Source organism: Zalophus californianus, chromosome 7 (genome assembly GCF_009762305.2).
Source record: "Zalophus californianus isolate mZalCal1 chromosome 7, mZalCal1.pri.v2, whole genome shotgun sequence".
Lineage (NCBI taxonomy): Eukaryota > Metazoa > Chordata > Mammalia > Carnivora > Otariidae > Zalophus > Zalophus californianus.
In genome coordinates, this window is record NC_045601.1 from 97,361,036 (window position 1) to 97,379,297 (window position 18,262).

At 35.4% G+C, this 18,262-nt stretch overlaps 1 protein-coding gene across 10 annotated transcripts in view; it reads right to left on the reverse strand.

Annotated features, from left to right (window-relative positions):
• The window catches only part of LOC113927670 (muscular LMNA interacting protein), a 239,815-nt gene that overhangs the window by 62,457 nt on the left and 159,096 nt on the right, over positions 1–18,262 (reverse strand). For 8 of the 10 annotated variants that reach the window (XR_003521705.2, XM_027603681.2, XM_027603686.2 and 5 more), the window contains 4 exons: positions 16,004–16,069; positions 15,837–15,920; positions 15,661–15,720; positions 5,531–5,575 (listed from right to left, as the gene is read on the reverse strand). Coding sequence is in view for 9 of the 10 variants with exons in the window: in XM_027603681.2 (XP_027459482.1) it covers positions 5,531–5,575; positions 15,661–15,720; positions 15,837–15,920; positions 16,004–16,069 (255 nt within the window). In the remaining variant the exon portion in view is untranslated. The remainder of the gene's footprint in view (positions 1–5,530; positions 5,576–15,660; positions 15,721–15,836; positions 15,921–16,003; positions 16,070–18,262) is intronic. The other 2 variants (XM_027603685.2, XM_027603688.2) reach the window with 2 other exon arrangements.

Consider the following 18,262-nt stretch of genomic DNA (forward strand, 5'->3'; position numbering starts at 1 on the left):
CTTGTCATGAACATAACCAGGAGGCAGAATAAGTGGACATAGTGACCAGTGACAGCCATTGTTTATATGTGCAAATGAGGAGATAAAAGATCAGATGAAGGGAAGTTTGGGCTAAAATATGGTGCCTTTACCAAACTTTACCATGTTTGGTAAAGTCTAAAATGATGATGAGAAGGATACAAGGCATAAGGAGTCTCTCACTACATCTTTTCTCTTCCTCCTCATTTAGCGGAACCCAGATAATTACCTTCAGTTCCCTCCTCATCCCCTTTCACATAAGCATGCCTTAGAAATATTTCTGAGCAGTGAAAAAAAGAAATAAATGAGAATAATCAGAAGAGTGGAATTTCTTGTTCAAAGTGTTCACAACCCTTTCTGTAACGCATCAAATCTCTGATCACAACCTATAGAAAGCCGATCTGGACCAAGGTCTGGATTGAAGTCTCCTCTTACCTTTAGATCTAGGACTACATTAGCATGCAGCACCTCTGAAACACTCAAGCATAGCAACATTGCCAAGCATAGCAACAGGGGAGAGCGCAAGCTGCCTAAATTGGAGACAGTGACCTTTACTTGAATAACTGTATGTATGCATACACACACACACACACACACACACACACACACACATAGTGGAGAATATTCTTAATAAAGCTTGACACATTTTTTAATATATTGTGATATTTTGAAAGCAATATGCATCTATTGTTATGACATTTTTCTGTCCCTCAAGCTCATTAAGATGGGATCTTACCTGTTTACTATATAATATTCAATAGGCCTGTCTCTGTTATTTCTCTGGCACTTAAAAGTAATTCATGCAATGTAGAGAGTCTATAAAATAAGTTGTTATCTATAGACTGTAATTCTAACTAAGGATTTTTTGATAAATTAGTAGTAAGTCTAATACTTGCCTTATTTTCTGAGGTTGCTCTTTATTAAGAAAGCATACTGTGGTTTTAAAGTACATGAATGAAATAATTTATACCGGTAGCAGTTAATGAAAAATAAATATTTACAAAGACAAGTGTCATGCAAAGGAAAAAATGACATTCTCCTCCAAATATGATAGAGTGAAAAGAGAATGAAATAGAAATTCAAATAGAAAATTCATTCCTTTACACAGGGGGAAAGCCAACTTTTACATCAACATGGATGGGAGTGGAGGAGATTATGCTAAGTGAAATAAGTCAAGCAGAGAAAGTCAATTATCATATGGTTTCACTTATTTGTGGAACATAAGGTATAGCATGGAGGACACTGGAGAAGGAAGAGAAAAATGAAGGGGGGTGAATCGGAGGGGGAGATGAACCATGAGAGAATATGGACTCCGAGAAACGAACTGAGGGTTTTAGGGGGGAGAAGGTGGTGGGGCTGGGTTAGCCCAGTGATGGGTATTAAGGAGGACATGTACTGCATGGAGCACTGGGTGTTATATGAAAACAATAAATCGTGGATCACTACATCAAAAACTACTGATGTATTTTATGGTGACTAACATAACATAATAAAATTAAATTAAATTAAAAAAATAATTAAAAAAATAAATAAAAGCAAGTGTCATGAGAAACAATCACTCTTATACATTATCTGATAAATTATGAGTTAATTTATATGTGAGTGATTTAAAATGTTAGAAATATAAGAGATATCATTTTAGATATTGCCACCAAATACAAAATTATTCAAAGTTTAGACTGAAGGTTACTGACCATGAAGAAATAATTTAGACACAGAGTATAAATACTAATGGATAAAACATCTAAGGAAAACAAACCATTCCCATCTCTTCTGTAGTTCTCACACAACTATTAATTGCAAGGGCCTTAGCCTGAGGGAGACCTGGGTTGGGTTTTGCCTACTCTGACTTCTAACACTTTGTTTCCTCCTTTGTCATATGAAGATCTTGAAATAATAATACCCACCTCATAAGATTTGTATAAGGTTAAATGAAATACTTAAACCTCATTTGCAAGGTAAGAACTCAAAACAATTGAGTGGAATATTGATGATAAATTAATATAATCAGTCTTACAAGTGACCTGTGGAGATCACCACTACTCAACATGTTAGCCTCACTTAAATTCTATTACACTTAAAAAGACCTCAATTAAATTACTTTAAAATCACTTGCAATTCAAGTACACCATGAGTTGAAGAAAACTTTGACGTTAATTAGACTGAATTGATGGTACTTTTCCTGCATCTGGATCATCCCTAAAAAAACAAACTATGTGAAATGTAACCATATGTGCAATAAAGAATAAGAATAGGAAACTAATTGTTTTTGCATTTTCTTTTCCTTTTTTTTTTTTTTATGGAAAAAGAAGTCAGCATTTTACCAAAGGCCCCAGAAAGAGGAATTAGTCATACAATTTCTCGTTATTTAATAAAACCATTATAATCATCCCAGGTACACTGGAAATCCAATAGATAAAACAGATACATTGAAAGCTAACAACTTGGTAAGTCTGCTTACACTTCAACCAGTTCTATGGCCAGCTCTTCTCTAATTTCTACAAGAAAGTGTCTTGTGCATTTACTATTGTAATTGTTCACTGTCTCCCCCATTATAAGCTGCAGAAATGGGAAACTTATAAGGTTCATCCCTCACCCCAGTGACTCCTCAGTGAGTAGACATGGTAGACACTCAGTAAATATTTATTGAATCAATGAACAAAAGTGGGAAACTGAATAATAGAGCTAAGCTAGAAAATTCTGACTAAGTTTTCTACTAGTTGTGATTCATAGATTATATACTATGAATCCCCCAGAGATACGGATTTTGAGCGGTCTGTGCTAATCTGTCAAGGATATTCTCATATATCACAATACTTTTTTCCCTGGCTCTCATCTAAGTCTTCTCTTTTTTCCTCTGTGGTGCAGGAGTTGGTAAACTATGGATCCCTGTTTTCTAATCGAATCTAAGAATTTCTACAGTCAATGACACACCAAGACCCAGCAGGTATATACTGCGAAGATGCCTACTTCCTTCAAAGTTCGAACAGAGGTGGTGAAATACTGAAAAGACTTCTCAGATTTGCTTTTGAGTTTCCCATGGTAGAGAAAGAGAGAAGAATATAGTAAAAGATTAATTAATTAATTGAGCGAAAGCTATCCAAGATACCTTAAGATAAGGTATCTTGTAGTTCAGGCAATATGAATATTAGAATTTCTAGAAGAAAATATTAATGTCATTCTACTTTTAAAATCAGAACATACTGTATTTAAAATAGATTGTTCACAGGAGACCAACACTTATAGCTAAGGTGGACTTCTGCTCTAAAATTTCATTTTTTTCTTCTCAAAATGAATGTATCAGACATAACTTAGTAAATATAATAACTGTAGCGAAATATTTAGAAATGTGATTTCCCTATGATTTGGCACCACAGAACTAGGTTTCACATTCCACCATGAAATTACCCTTGATAGTCTTCCAAAAGACATGGACATATTTGAGGTCTCACAAAGAAAAATTCAAATGTCATGTTGTAAGAGAAAGTTAAAAATAAAGCTTCTCACTCAAGAAACCTAATGTAATCAAAGTCAAGAATCTTATCTGAATCAGAGTTCGTATTTGGTCTAGTCTATACTAAATCTATTTGATGACTCAGTGTTAACTTTGAATGACTCAAATGCTCTCAAAAAGTTTAGGGCAAATGTTAACCCACTTTAATTAAGTCTGATAACTTATTGAAGAATAATTTGAAATAAACTCTAACTATGGAGCTTGAAGCAGCCCCTCCAGAATTATTCCAATTGTTACCAAATTAACCACCCCCAGGGAGGGGTGAGAGGAAGTACCAGCCCCTCCCCATCTTCTTTTTTTTTTTTTAAAGATTTTATTTATTTATTTGAGAGACAGAGAGAATGAGAGAGAAAGCACATGAGATGGGGGGAGGGTCAGAGGGAGAAGCAGACTCCCTGCTGAGCAGGGAGCCCGATGCAGGACTCGATCCAGGGACTCCAGGATCATGACCTGAGCCGAAGGCAGTCGCTTAACCAACTGAGCCACCCAGGCGCCCTCCCCATCTTCTTGTAAATGAGTCTCCATCAGAGGCACTTTGGTGACAGGTAGGAGTAGGTGAAAAAGAAAGATGAAAAAGCAAAAATTCACAGCTATTTTTTCCTGGGTCTGGCTCTTGTAGCACGTATTAGTCACAAAAAGTACTGAAACATCTTTAGGGAACTTTCGTTTCTTGTATTCAACTTCAGAATCAAGGAACTCCACTAAATCATGGCACTTCTACTCTTCCCAAGATAGGAAGGAGGAAGAGAAAGGGGGAGACATAGATGAAGGTAAAAGCGAAGGAAAATAAGAGGAAGAAAGGGAAAAACTATTATTTATTCCTGTATGTCAGGACTATATCAAGGGCCTTTCATACATTAACCAATATGAATTATACATCAGGCAATTATTAGTTTCCCAATTTTATAGATGAAAAAACTAAGGCATAGAGAGGTTAAGTTATTTTATGAGGATCACATAGCAAACAGACACGTTATGATTTAACCTTGGGTACAGGCTACTAAATGTCTCTACTCCTTTAAGTATTACTCCAAATGTTTTTCAATAAAGACAAAAGAGTGAAAGCTTCTAGAAAAATACTCTAAGCAGTGTTCCTATCCATACCCTCTAAACATTATTTCCTAAATGTGATAAAATTCAGTGATTTCATCCAGTTTATTATTTGCCTTAGGGAGATCCAAATAAGACAGAAATACATAAATTGGAAAGAAGATATGTCACAAAATATGCAATTAAAAACTATGTATTCTTGATGATGATGATGATGAAAAGAGCATATTAGAAAATATAAGGTATAACTTAAAAGAAATTTACTGTTTTGTTTTAAACTAAAAACCAAATACTTGCTTAGGAGAAAATCTTGTTTCTACTGAAGATATTCGATCAGAAGCAGAAGTTGGCCACATGATGGATTATGAGGTGAATAAAGAGTGGAAACAGGGTGGGGCTACGTGTGTGCGCCTAGGACATTCAGAGCCAGCTCCACGTAACTAACTGAATCAAGTGTGTGAGTCTGTACCTACAAATCTATTAATCTATTTTTGCTCATAAGTGGAAACTGGTTTATTTGACAATAATTTAAATGAAAAAGAAAGCAACAAACTAGTCAAAACCAGCTAACCTGGCCATCCTGTTGGAAATTGACAAATCTTAATGTTTCAAGTATATGAGTTGACTCCTTTATAATAAGAACAATAAACCTTTACAAAAATGAAAGTGTCATCTAAGCTTTGATAATTAGAAAGACAGAAAGCAGGTGTTGGAGTTCCATTTTATTTAGCCAAACTAATCAAACTAGACCTCACTTAAGAAGGAATTTATTCAATAAACTTACCTGACATAACCTGATTTTCCACATCTGGGTGGAAGATCCTACCCCTTTCCACTTATGAAAAATATCAGCTAATTCAATTTTAATGACTGTATAACTGAGTTCCCTCCAAAGCATACACATGTACCCATTTAAAAAGCAGTATGTATCATTTTGAAGGGACTTACATATTTGGTTTCTCGACCAGCTGCTCTCGGAAGAGTTGTAGGCATCTGTTTGAAAAGAAAAATAATTATACTACTGAAGTAACCACAAAAATAGTGAAAGATTTGACTTCTGGGATAAGTGTTCACTTTTTTTTTTTTTTTTTTTTTGCTATTAAGACTTTCTGACCATTCCGCTCTCTCTTCTGTACAAAGCCCCTGTCCTTTTGAAAATTATTTCATTAAACTACATCATTTCATTATTCTTTTCATTGCCATTATCTATCAACTTTCTGGTAAATTTTCCCATATTTACTGATGACATCCATTTGTTGATCATAATGGCCCCTTATGTGATTTTTGCCATTTTCAAAATTCACATGGAATTCTCTATACTCTCACTTCTTTAAGCCACTCATCTCCAAAGGTGTTTTCATCCATTCCATTTCACTCATCCACTCTCAGGATCATTCCTAGATTTTTGCTTTCATAAATAAAATGGGAAATCTGTGACATTTCAGTTCTGGGCATCCTACTCTAAGAACTCTATTTCCCATTCACTTCTCAAATGTCCCCAATACAACATTCCTTTAGCATCATTGAGACTTCAAAATCAGTGAGTTTTACCAGGTCAATTGTGGTGTTATTACCTCTTAGTTCACATATATTTCATATTCTTAATTGTTTTAACATCTTAATTTCTCTTGCCTCCCTCTCTCCATATGACAAACTCACCTTAAAAAAAAAATAAAAGAAGAGAAAAGAAAACAACAGCTCTGGATGGACCTTATCATCTATTTTCTCTAAACTTGAAAAGCAAAACATTGTGGGGAAACTCTCTCAACCAAGCTAATTGATTTCATTATAAATTAATGGTCATCAACTTCAAATGAGTATTCAATACTACACTGTGATCCCCTAATTTTTCTCTTGTAAGCCCACTCTCCCACTTTCTGAAATGAGATGGGTTATTTGATTCATTCATCTCCTCAGCAAATACTTACTGTATACCTACTGTGTGCGAGAAATTTTCTACACCCTTCAGTTTAACACTAAACGAAACAGACAAAGAAAGATGCCCTGTCCTTGGGGAGCTTACATTCTAGCAGGAGAGAATATAAACAATAAAATAATAAATAAGTAAATTATAATGTATGTTGGAAGTAAATCATACCATATATTATACCATGTGTTATGCAACAAAAAAGAATACAAATAATTTAAAGCCTTCGGTAATATATTCTTTTAGAGAAAATCTTTGCTTCTGCCACATAGCTTATTTCTTTTAGACAACCCAGGTGTTAAGAAAGTCAAGAGTGCTGAGGGCTTACAATTTCAAGTAGGATGGTCAATCTACAGAAGGTGACGTTTGGGCTAAGATTTGAAAGTGAGGAAGCTGGACATGTACATATCTAAACAAAGAGCATTTCAACAAGGTGGAACAAATGTAAAGTTCTCAAAGTGGATTTCCACCTCTGAGAATGGTTGTTCAAGGACTCAAAGCAATCCTTTCAAAAGAAACAAAAAGTTGGGTAAAATATTTAAAACAATATTGACATATTATTTATTAAAAACATCAATGAGCTAATAAGCAAAAAAAGAATTTGGGACCAAGATCAGGAGAAGATGGGAATCCAAAGACATGAATCAAGCACCTGAGACTGGCTTTTATCCTAAAGATGTTTGCAAACAATGTTGAGTTGCTTGAGAAGTTGATCCAAACTTTTGACGGTCTCAAAGGTGTAGGGAGATAAAAGTCAGAATCCATGACCCACCAAGAATAGACTGAGCCTCAGGACTAAGACCAATCTAGAAGACCTCACATAGTCCTCAGGCTTGCCTCAAATCATTGAAAACAATTGTTTGGAAAAAAATCATCCCCAAACCTTAAATTAAGTAATCCTTCCTTTCTAATGCTCCCGGTGTCTGACAGAAGCAAAGAAAAGGCTCTCTGTGGTAAGATAATATCACCTGAGCCCTCAAATAATTTCTATAAATAAACTTTTGAGTAAAATATCCAACACACATTCAGATTCAGACACACAAAGAGGTAAGACAATGTGAGTGAAAATGAGCAAAAATAACGAACAATCAAAAAACACGCACAGAGAATCCAGAAATTTGTTTTCTTAGAACCAGACCAAAAACAACACACTTACCCATGCTTTTTCTGAGATACAAGTTAAGCTTGCAATTTTTTACAAGGAACTAGAAACTATAAAAAGTGATATAACTGATTTGAAAACAGGACAAAATGTGCTGAGGCAAGAACATGACTGGCACATTCGAGGCACAGCAAGGAAGCAGGTAGAGCAGGGGAGCTGTGACGGAAGGGCTGGGAGACCAGATCATAGAAGCCCTTCCAGGAGCTTGTAAGGACACTGATTTATATCTAAAGGAAATGTGTAAGCACTGCTGGTTTTCAGCCATGGGGGGGCCATAATCTGACTTATGCTTGAAAAAGGATCTCTCTCTTTGATGTGTTAAAAATGAATCATAGTGAGGCAGGGTTGAGGACAAAAACTATTGCACTATCCAGCAAAACATGAGGATGGCTCAGCAGTTCAGAAAGCATGAAATAATCATATTCTACATATATTTTAAATCTACAGCAATAGGGTTTCTAATAGAGATGTAGAATATGAGAGAAAGAGAATAAAACTTGACACAAAAGTTTCTGGCCTTGTGCAAATGAAAGATAAGAATTGATAGATGGAGATGGGAAGGCAGGATATGAAATAGTGTTTGTGGGAAGAAATCTAGACTTTAATTTTTCAGATATTTATTAGGAACCTAAATGGAAACAGAGAATAGATATTTGGGAGAATGGAATTGGGGGATAATCCTGGACTAGAGATGCAAATTTGAGAGTTGTCAGCATACACTTGCTGTTCAAAACACAAAAGGCGTGAATATAGAGAGGAATGTGAAGCCCAAGGATTGAGTCCAGCAGCACTCTAGCATTCATAGTTTGGGAAGAAGAGGATGAGCCAGCAAAGGAACCTAAGAAATAATAATGGCAAGTGATGTAGGACAAAAGCTGAGAGAGCACAGTGTCCTGGAAGGCACCAGAGGAACGTGTGCCAAATAGGAGGGAGTGACACCTATCTCTAATTCTGCAGATAATTCTGCAGATATGTCAGCTCTGACCAGGGCTGAGTTTAGAGCAATGGGAACCTGGGGAAAGTGGTGTGGGCAGCACAGTGGGGACAAAAACCTGAATGGAAGGGATTTATGAGGGAATGAAGGAAGAACTGAAAGCAGAACACATAATGGTTTTCAACTTTTTCTTTACCAATCTCTTCCCCATCATAAGGTTGCTTTTTAATCTCAGTTAATAATCTTAAACCTTTTTTCACTGAAAGGTGTTAGCAACTGAATAACTAAAAATATGAGTTATACAATTCTTCACTTTCCCCCCATCCACCTACAAAGACGTTTGCACTGTACCTGACATTTCCTCTGTTTTCTGTCCTGTTAGAATGGCAGACATTTCCAGCTTTTAATCAAAGGACTCTTACTTGAATTAGGCTGTAGGTTCTATGTCATTTGAGGGATTTTCATCCTTCAGGAACTCCCTTTCTTTTGTATAATTAGTACCTCCCCTCTAATGAATCTACCCCATGCCAACATGCTCTTGTCATTTTCACCTTTAAAAAGCAAACCAAAAATTCTTCCTTGACCCTACTTCAGACCCAATTTCCTTCTCCCTTTCACAGCCCAACATTTCCAAGTAGTTGTTTCTGTCTGTTTGTTTTACATACTCTGCTTCTGCTTTCTCACCACATACCACTTTTCAACATCAGAGTTATAAGGACAGCAGAGGTGTGATGTGAGGGAGCAAAATTTGAGGATGGTGAAAAGTATCTCTGAGGATGATATCAAGATGGCCCTTCAGCCTGGCTGGGGGGAAAAGGGGAGAGTTAAGCATAGGTTTGGACAACTGGACAGTTCTTGATGCCTTCCTTGAGGATGACAATGGAAACAGCTATTTGAAGAGGAGTGTGGAGTGCCATAAGCAAAGGTTCAGGGAGGCAAAGATGAGGGATACTGTCACCAAGGGGGGGATGGTTGACATTACAGATTTCTACAGCCTGACACACAAGTTTCTTTCTGTTCTTCATAAAACAAAAACAAAAACAAAAGACAAAACTCGGCAGAACTGGCAAATCCTAGGCACTAGGCTTTCGTGTCTTCCACGTCAGGCATCAGGCACACATACAGCCAAGCTAGCCTACATGCTCCAAGAACTTTGAGTTTCCATGGAAAACTAATAACACATCTGAAAAATGTTAATGCTGTAGGAGAAAAACAATGGTGCAGTCATTCCTCTCCTAAGTTTTTACACAAGAGAAACATGTCCATACAAAATCTTGTTTATAAGTGTTCTTAGCAGCTCTATTAGTAATAGCACCTAAGTAGAAATAACCCAATTGTCCATCAGCTGGTGAATAGTTAACATATGGTACAACCATATGACAGAATACTACTCAGCAATGAAAACAAATTAAGTATTGATACATGCAAAAACATGGAGGAATCTCAACTGCCTTCTACTATGTATAAACAGCCAGACTCAAAAGACTACATACTGTATGATTCTATTTATATGGCATTCTTGAAAAGGTAAAAGTACAGAAACAGAGTAAAGGTCAGTAGCTGTCCAGCACTTGGGTTGGAGGGAGGGACATACTCTAAAGCAGCACAAGGGAACTTTTTCATCTGATGGAAGTGTTTTGTACTTCAGACGTGGTAGTGGTTAAACAACTGTATTATGCTTTGCGAAAACCCATAGAAGTGTACACTGAAAGGGTAAATTTAACAGTGGGTAAACCATACCTCAATAAACATGACTTTATTTTTTTATTACATTAGTCACCATACAGTGCATGACTTTAAAAAGAACTGTATCCGACATAACAAATAACATAGAAATTGAAGCACAGAATACATACTGAGCAAATTCTTGAACTGAAATATCAAATCAAGGAATCCCCTTGAAGGAATTAGGAAGCAATAAATAGAAAAATATATATAAAGATTAAGGCTTATGGAAAACAGAAACAAAAGTGACAAAATCACTTTATAAGAGTCCCAGGAGGAAGAAACATTTGAAAACTAATGATTAAAAGTTATCCTGAATGTGAGGAACAGAAAAGATTGAAAACTTCAAAGGGGAGGTCACAGAGAGTACCAATCCAGACATGTAAGAGAAAAAAAATGCACATTTACATTATAAGAAAAATCAGTCATATTATAGATAAAGATGAAATTCTACAAACCAAGAAACAGACTCTTTTAAAATTTTTTTTATTATGTTCAGTTAGCCAACATATAGTACACCATTAGTTTTTGATGTAGTGTTCAATGATTCATTAGTTGTGTAAAAAACCCAGTGCTCATCACAACACAGTATTACAGGAGAAACAGACTCTTAATTCTAGAAAACACACTGATGGTTACCAGAGGGGAGGTGGGTGTGGGGATGGGTTAAATAGGTGGTGGGGATTAAGGAGGGCACTTATTGTGATGCGCACTGGGTGTTATATAGAACTATATTGTACACCTAAAATTAATATAACACTAATATATTTAACTATACCGGAATTAAAATAAAAAACTTAATAAAGAAGTAAGAGTTGGACAGCCAAAAAAAAAAAAAAAATTCTAAAAGATTACAGAGCCACACTGTAAATGATCACTCTGTAGCAGAGGAGTAAATATCATGCAGGCAAAATACTTCACAAGTATGTTGTTGAAGAAAAAGAACCTAGGGTGAAAAAGTGTGAAGAGATAGGACCTATAATTTTCTGTTCAACAAAACTTAATTTAAATGAAAGAGCAAAATAAAGATAGTCTCAAAAACACAGGCCACAGAATCAACACAAAACCACCTTGTTGTATATAATTTTCAGCAAGATTCCACCGAGAAAAAAAATTAATCCAAGAGAAAGCTATCAATGTGTGAGAAATCAGGATCTAAATAAAGAAGATATCAAGAAAAATATAACAAAGATATTTCAAGGTTTAAAATTGATAGGAAAATAAACATAATTATTATCTTTAAGAATTTATGTGTAACTAAGAAAAGGAACAAAAATGTAAAGTAAAATAGTCAAAATTTTTAAAATTTTCAGATCAGTAAAAGTCAAAATACTAGAAGGAAAGCAGGAAAGTAAAAAAAAAAAAAAAAGACAGAATTCCAGATAAACAGATTCTCTGGATTGAATATAAAAGTGATATCCAGAAATATTTTGTCCTGAAAATAATTAGACCAGAGGGCACAAAAAAATTTAAAAAAAACACAAAAATTAAGTAATAGAAATTCGTAAAAAAAGTAATAGAAAATAGTAACAAAAGATATATCTAAGAAAACATGAATTGAAAATTACATATATATATATTACTTACATGGGGTCACTGTTTTCATACTAGATTAAGAAGAACAACCTCAAGCTAAAAAGGATTACATATGCTAGAAAAGGTTATAAAAATAAAAAAGATGAGAATGAACACCACACATAAGCAATAGCAACACAGGTTCAAAATATATAAATCAAACCTAATAAACAGTACTCTAGCTTTATCTTTGTCTTGCTCTCAGCAGCAATTACCACGATTATATTCTCTTAAATACTCTCCTCTTGTAGCTTCCATGTTACCACATAGTTCTGATTTTCCTCTTATAATAATGGACATTTCATCTCCTCTGCTGGCTTCTCCTCCACCCCCTTTATTGGACCTGCAATGTTTTGTTCCTCGGAGCTCTCTGTAGGGCACTCACAACATTGATGTGTGCATCATCCCCAGATCTCTCCTACTAGCTCCAGACACACTAGTTTAAGGCCCCCGATACACACTTCAAACTCATCCTGTCCAAAATGAACATAACCCTCGTCCCTCCTCCACACTCTGCCTTCTACATGGTTGTCTATGCTCAAGGCAGAAACCTGGAGTTCAACCATGATTCTTCTCTCGTTCACTACTCACATCCAACCCCACAGCAAGCCTAAAATATCTCTCACAAACCCACATGCTTCCCTCTGGCTCCCCTGAGCCCACCCCATCTAGGCATCATCACTGACTGCTCCTCTGACCTCAAGAGCCCCCCACAGGAGCCATCATGATCATTTTCAATGGTTTCATATTATTCCCCCCATATTTTTGTATCTTCCCATTTCCCATGGAATCCAAACTTTACACCATGACAAATATAAGTGTACCTTGTTTTATTGTGCTTCACTTTATGTGCTTTGTGGATAATGTGTTTTTCACAAATTGAAGGTTTGTGGCAACCCTGTGACAAGCAAGTTTATCAGCGCATTTTCCAACATTTGCTACTTTGTGCCTCTGCGTCATATATTGGTAATTCTTACAATATTTCAAACTTTTTCATTATTATTATATTTGTTATGATGATCTGTGATCAGTAATCTTTGATGTTACAATTGTAATTGTTTTGGAGTGCCACGAACCATGCCCATATAAGATGGCAAATTTTATCTATAAATGTTGTCTGTGTTCTGACTGTCCCAACAGCTATTCCTCAGTCTCTCTCCCTCACCTTGGGTCTCCCTATTCCCTGAGATATAACAAAATTGAAATTAGGTCAGTTAAGAACATTAAGTGTTCGTGTAAAAGGAAGAGTTGCACATCTCTCACTTTAAATCAAAAGCTAGAAATGATTCAACTTAGTGAGGAAGCATGTTGAAAGCCAGGACAGAGCCAGAGCTAGGCCTCTCATGCCAAACAGCCAAGTTGTGAATGCACAGGAGAAGTTGTTGCAGGAAATTAAAAGTGCTACTCCAGTGAACATATGAGTGAAAGAGAAAGAAAGAGAAACTGCCTTATTGCTGATATGGAGAAAGATTTTGTGATCTGGATAAAAGACCAAATAGCCACTAACATTCCCTTAAGCCAAAGCCTAATCCAGAGCAAGACCCTAACTCTCTTCAATTCTCTGAAGGCCAAGAGAGGTAAGGAAGCTGCAGAAGAAAAGCCTGAAGCCAGCAGAGGTGGGTTCATGAGGCTTAAGGAAAGAAGCCAATTCCACAACATCAAAGTACAAGGTGAAGCAGCAAGTGCTGATGTAGATGCTGCAGCAAATTATTCAGAAGAGCTAGCTAATTAATGAAGGTGCTACACTAAACAGAAGATTTTAAATGTAGACGAAATAGCCTTACATTAGAAGAAGGTGCCATCTAGGACTTTCATAGCTAGAGAGGAAAAGTCAATGTCTGGCTTCAAAGCTTCCAAGGACAGGCTAACTCAGATGTTAGGGGCTAATGCAGCTAGTGATTCTAAGTTGAAGCCAGTGTTCATTGATGATTCTGAAAATCCTAGGAATAATCCTTGAGAATTATGCTAAATCTACTTTGCCTATGCTCTATAAATGGAACAAAGCCTAAATGACAGCATGTCTGTTTATAATATGGTTGACTGCCTATCTGAAGCCCACCGTTGAGACCTACTGCTCAGAAAGAAAGATTCCTTTCAAAATATCACTGTTCATTGACAAAACTGGTCACCCAAGAGCCCTGATGGAGATGTACAGCAAGATGAATGTTGTTGTCATGACTGCTATTACAACAATCATTCTGCAGCTCATGGATCAATGAGTACTGTTGACTTTCAAGTCTTACTATGTCACTTGCCAACAACATGGGAAGACCTTGAGAATATTACGCTAAGTGAAATAAGTCAGACAGACAAATACCATATGATTTCACATATATGTGGAGTCTAAAAAACAAAACAAATGAGCAAACAAATAAACAAAAGCAGAAAAAACTCATAAATACAGAGAACAAACTGATTGTGGCCAGAGGAGAGGAGGTAAGGGCACTTAATAAATACTTGTTGAATAAAACAGTTGTCTTAAATTTAGTGACCTAGAACAATGTATTTTTAATACTATAAGCATTAAATATTTGTTAAATAAATCAATAATATATGTTATTATTCACATATTACTACTTAAGTCCTATTCCTATTATAAAATATAAAGTACTTTTTATACATTCAACAAATAGAATAAAAATATATTTTAAGATTTATATAGCCTCAGGGAAATCAAACAATATTTCATATTTTTAGATTAAAAGATTTAAAGACTATATAATGAAATAAATATAATAACTACAATTATCTATTTGTAGGTCCTCTCTGCTAAAATATAATTTCTTAATATTGATGATTATTGGTTACTGAGTTCCTATGTCATTATTAATGATAATTGTAGTTTTGACAATCCAATCAAAAATTTAGATACTCTTCTAGTTATAAGCAATTCTGTACACTTGAAACCTGCTTTGTATACACAATGTACAACTTTTAAAGGGAACCTGAAAAAAGTATTTATACTCACTCCAAGAGTGAAAATACAGCTAACCAAAAAACCCTAACAATTATAAAGAAAAAGCCACAACCATTTTGAAAATTTAGTGAGTAGATCTGTATTAAATATTTAAAAAATAATTTGGAGAAATGTATTTTATTCCAACAAATGAAAATGACTACATTAGAAGGAAATAAGTAAATACTCAATTACAAGAATTAATGACTTAGAAGTATCCTAACAATCTAAAATACCCAGGTTTCTGTTCCTTTGAGTCAAAGAACAACAAAATAAGCTTAGTCTACCAAAAGGAAAAAAGTTCCAGAAATAATACCTGTATGAAAGCTCTTAGCCTAACGTAACTTCAGTCTACTTCCTTTCCCACTTCTGCAATTCTAAGTGACTGTGAATTACATAAGTACTGAAGCTATGGTATGAGATAAGGATAAGCCACAAATTCTATATGTGGTTCTTAAAACGCTTCTTAAAATGCCAACGTATAAGGACAAAGTCTGATAGTTTGGCTTTCAAACTGTTTTGAACTTAACACACAGTTAGTAATAAATTTTACTTTGTAACCCTGTACATACATACTTACATACATACATGTAAACAAATTGAAACATATATCAACACTGCTACTCACTACTTGTAATAGAGTCTGATATTTTACATTCCTACTCTTGTGTTTTTAAGATGCTGGTTGCTATTCAACTAAATTGCCTTCCCAATTCTCTACGGGGCCTTAACCTGCAGTTTAAAACCATTGATCTAGTCACTCTTATGGTTCAGCAAATTTTATTAAATATATACATACTTTCATTGTGTCAGAACCCAACAATGTCTGTGAGGAACTTGAAGGAGAATCAGAAGAATGCTGGAAAATAAAAAGGAAAAAGAAGGACAAACCTAAGATGCATCATACTCAAACAGAGGAAAATGAAGAGAAGCGAAGCAAATGTTTGAATTGCACATTCTAGTCTAGGGCATTACCATAGACAAGGAATCCTGTAAGACCTTATCAATGGTAGCACAGAGCTCTTCAGTTTGCTGCCTGAGCTGTGCAGGAAAACAAAACTGGAAGAATTGAAACCAGGTACTGAGTTAGCAATGAGTTTCGGGATTTTGTTTCAAAAGCATGGGTAATCTGAAGTCATTACCTCCAGAGGTGGGTCTAACGTGTTGTCCTTGAAGACACTTTCAGTCTTGGCTGGTTCATCGAGTGCCTAGTGATAAATGAAATAGTTCTCATGTGAGGCTTTTAGTCAAATATACATGGAGTAGAAAGTCTCTTCAAAGACAGCCCTGTATCTCAATATTTCAAAACAGAGAAAAAAAAAAGACTCTGAATCACTTGATGATGAGCTATTATTTGGCATGGAGGCATTGCTCACATCTGTCTAGTTTCGCCAATGTAATAAGTATCTCCAATATAAGGTGTTGAAATAAAGAAAGGAAGCTGAGCTTTTTAACATACATACTGGAACTTGGACACATTATCCATCCAGATGAGCCTTGTCCCCTTCAAAAAAGTCACTTTGGGAAGCTACACACAGAAATAATGATGTAGCCATTTCTCAAAATACTACAAAAACTATTTTTGAGGAAATGCTTCAGGGTCAGTTTAACAAGAAACATGCACACGCAAGAGAGGAACCTGCCTCATTTTTAATCATTTATATGCAAAAAGTTTTGGTGACTTTATTCATCAGACTTGGCCTCAAATGACATCCAACTCTTTTGAAACATATTTTTTACTTATTGTGATATAGTTCAGATATCTACTTGAGGTATGGAGTTCAGACGGGAGAAACTAAGAGGACCCTCTGTAGAGTGTAGGTACTCCATTGAGAATAATTAAAGATTACAAAACAATGGAAGCCAGTGTGTATTCCTCCCTGCTTGCTTTTTCATCTTCCACACGCACCTGAGAATTTTGTGTTTATCATCATGTGTATGTCTTTAATTTTTAAAACATATCAATATATTTATACATCACTAAACAATATATAAGTTTATGTTGTGCAATTCTTCTAATTTCATGTACATACAGCATATGCTTCTGGAAATTTTTTGTGTTTGTTTGCTAGTTTTAAACCACTTTATTATGGTATGGTTGACATACCAAAAAAAAAAGCTGCACCTATTTAATGTATGCAACTGATGTGTTTGGAAACAAGTATATATCCATGAAACCATGTCCATAGTCTATTGCCATAAATACGTCCATCACCTCTGAAAGTTTCCTCTTGCTCTTGTTATTATTGTTTTCCATATAGCTATTTATTTAGTTGTTTAACCTCCACATTATATCCCATTGTATGCATATTCCACAACAAAATGGATACTTCTTCTAGTGCTGAATATTTAAGGTGCCCTGTATTTTTCCTATTAGAAACTGTAACAACTATCACCCATGTACACGTATCTTTATAACATATTTGTAGTTTAAGACTAAAGATAAAGATAGTCAACTTTCTCAGATATTGTCAAATTGTTCTTTAAAACAATTGCATAATTTTACACTCATAACTGCAATAAATGAGAGTTCCTGTTTCTCAGACTTTGAAAAATGTTAACATCCTGACATACATACAATTTTTCCCTTTGGTTTTACGTTGAATTTGCCTAATAATTTTTGAGGTTGGGCATCTTTTATGTGTTTACTGGTTATTCATGTTTCCTTTTATATATGTACTCATTGTCCTCCTGGGTAGTCTGCTCTTTATTCATTTGTTGGAAAATTTTATGTAATCTGGATGCAAATTATTTGTCAGTCAGATGTGGTGCAATGTCTTCTCCCGGTCTTGCCTTCCCTTTTCATGATTGCCATGTCTTATGATAACACACACAGGTTTTCATTGCAAGATGGTCAAAGATTTCATCATTTTCCTTTGTGATTGGTGGTGTTTCCTTTAAGAAATTCTTTCCTAACCTGGTAAGTCACTCCTTTGAGCGGGAGTCTTAAAAGTTGGGGTGCCACATACGTGGTCTAAATTCTTCACGCCTCATGGAGAAGCTGGGAGTTGGAAATTCTCTCCCAACTGCATGAAGCTGTGCCAGTATTGGAGTTTATAAGGACAATGTGTCTCAGCCTTTTTTTTTTTTTTTTTTTTTACCTGTTTTGATATTCTCATTCACCCAGTGGGTAGGAGTCACTCACATAGTTTCTGGATTTCTCTCAGAGGGAATTGCTCCACATACAGCTATACATATGGTGTGTCTGTGGGAGGAGGAAAGTTCAGAAGCCTCCTATGTCTCCTCTTGGTCCCATTCCTTTATCATCTCTAATATTTATTAGTGTCTACCTACTTTTTTACATAATCAACTTTTCCAGAGAAGGAGTTGAATTTCTCATCTCTCAGTTGGACTACATTTTCATTTTGATCTTTGGCATATTCATATTCCATTTAAGTAAT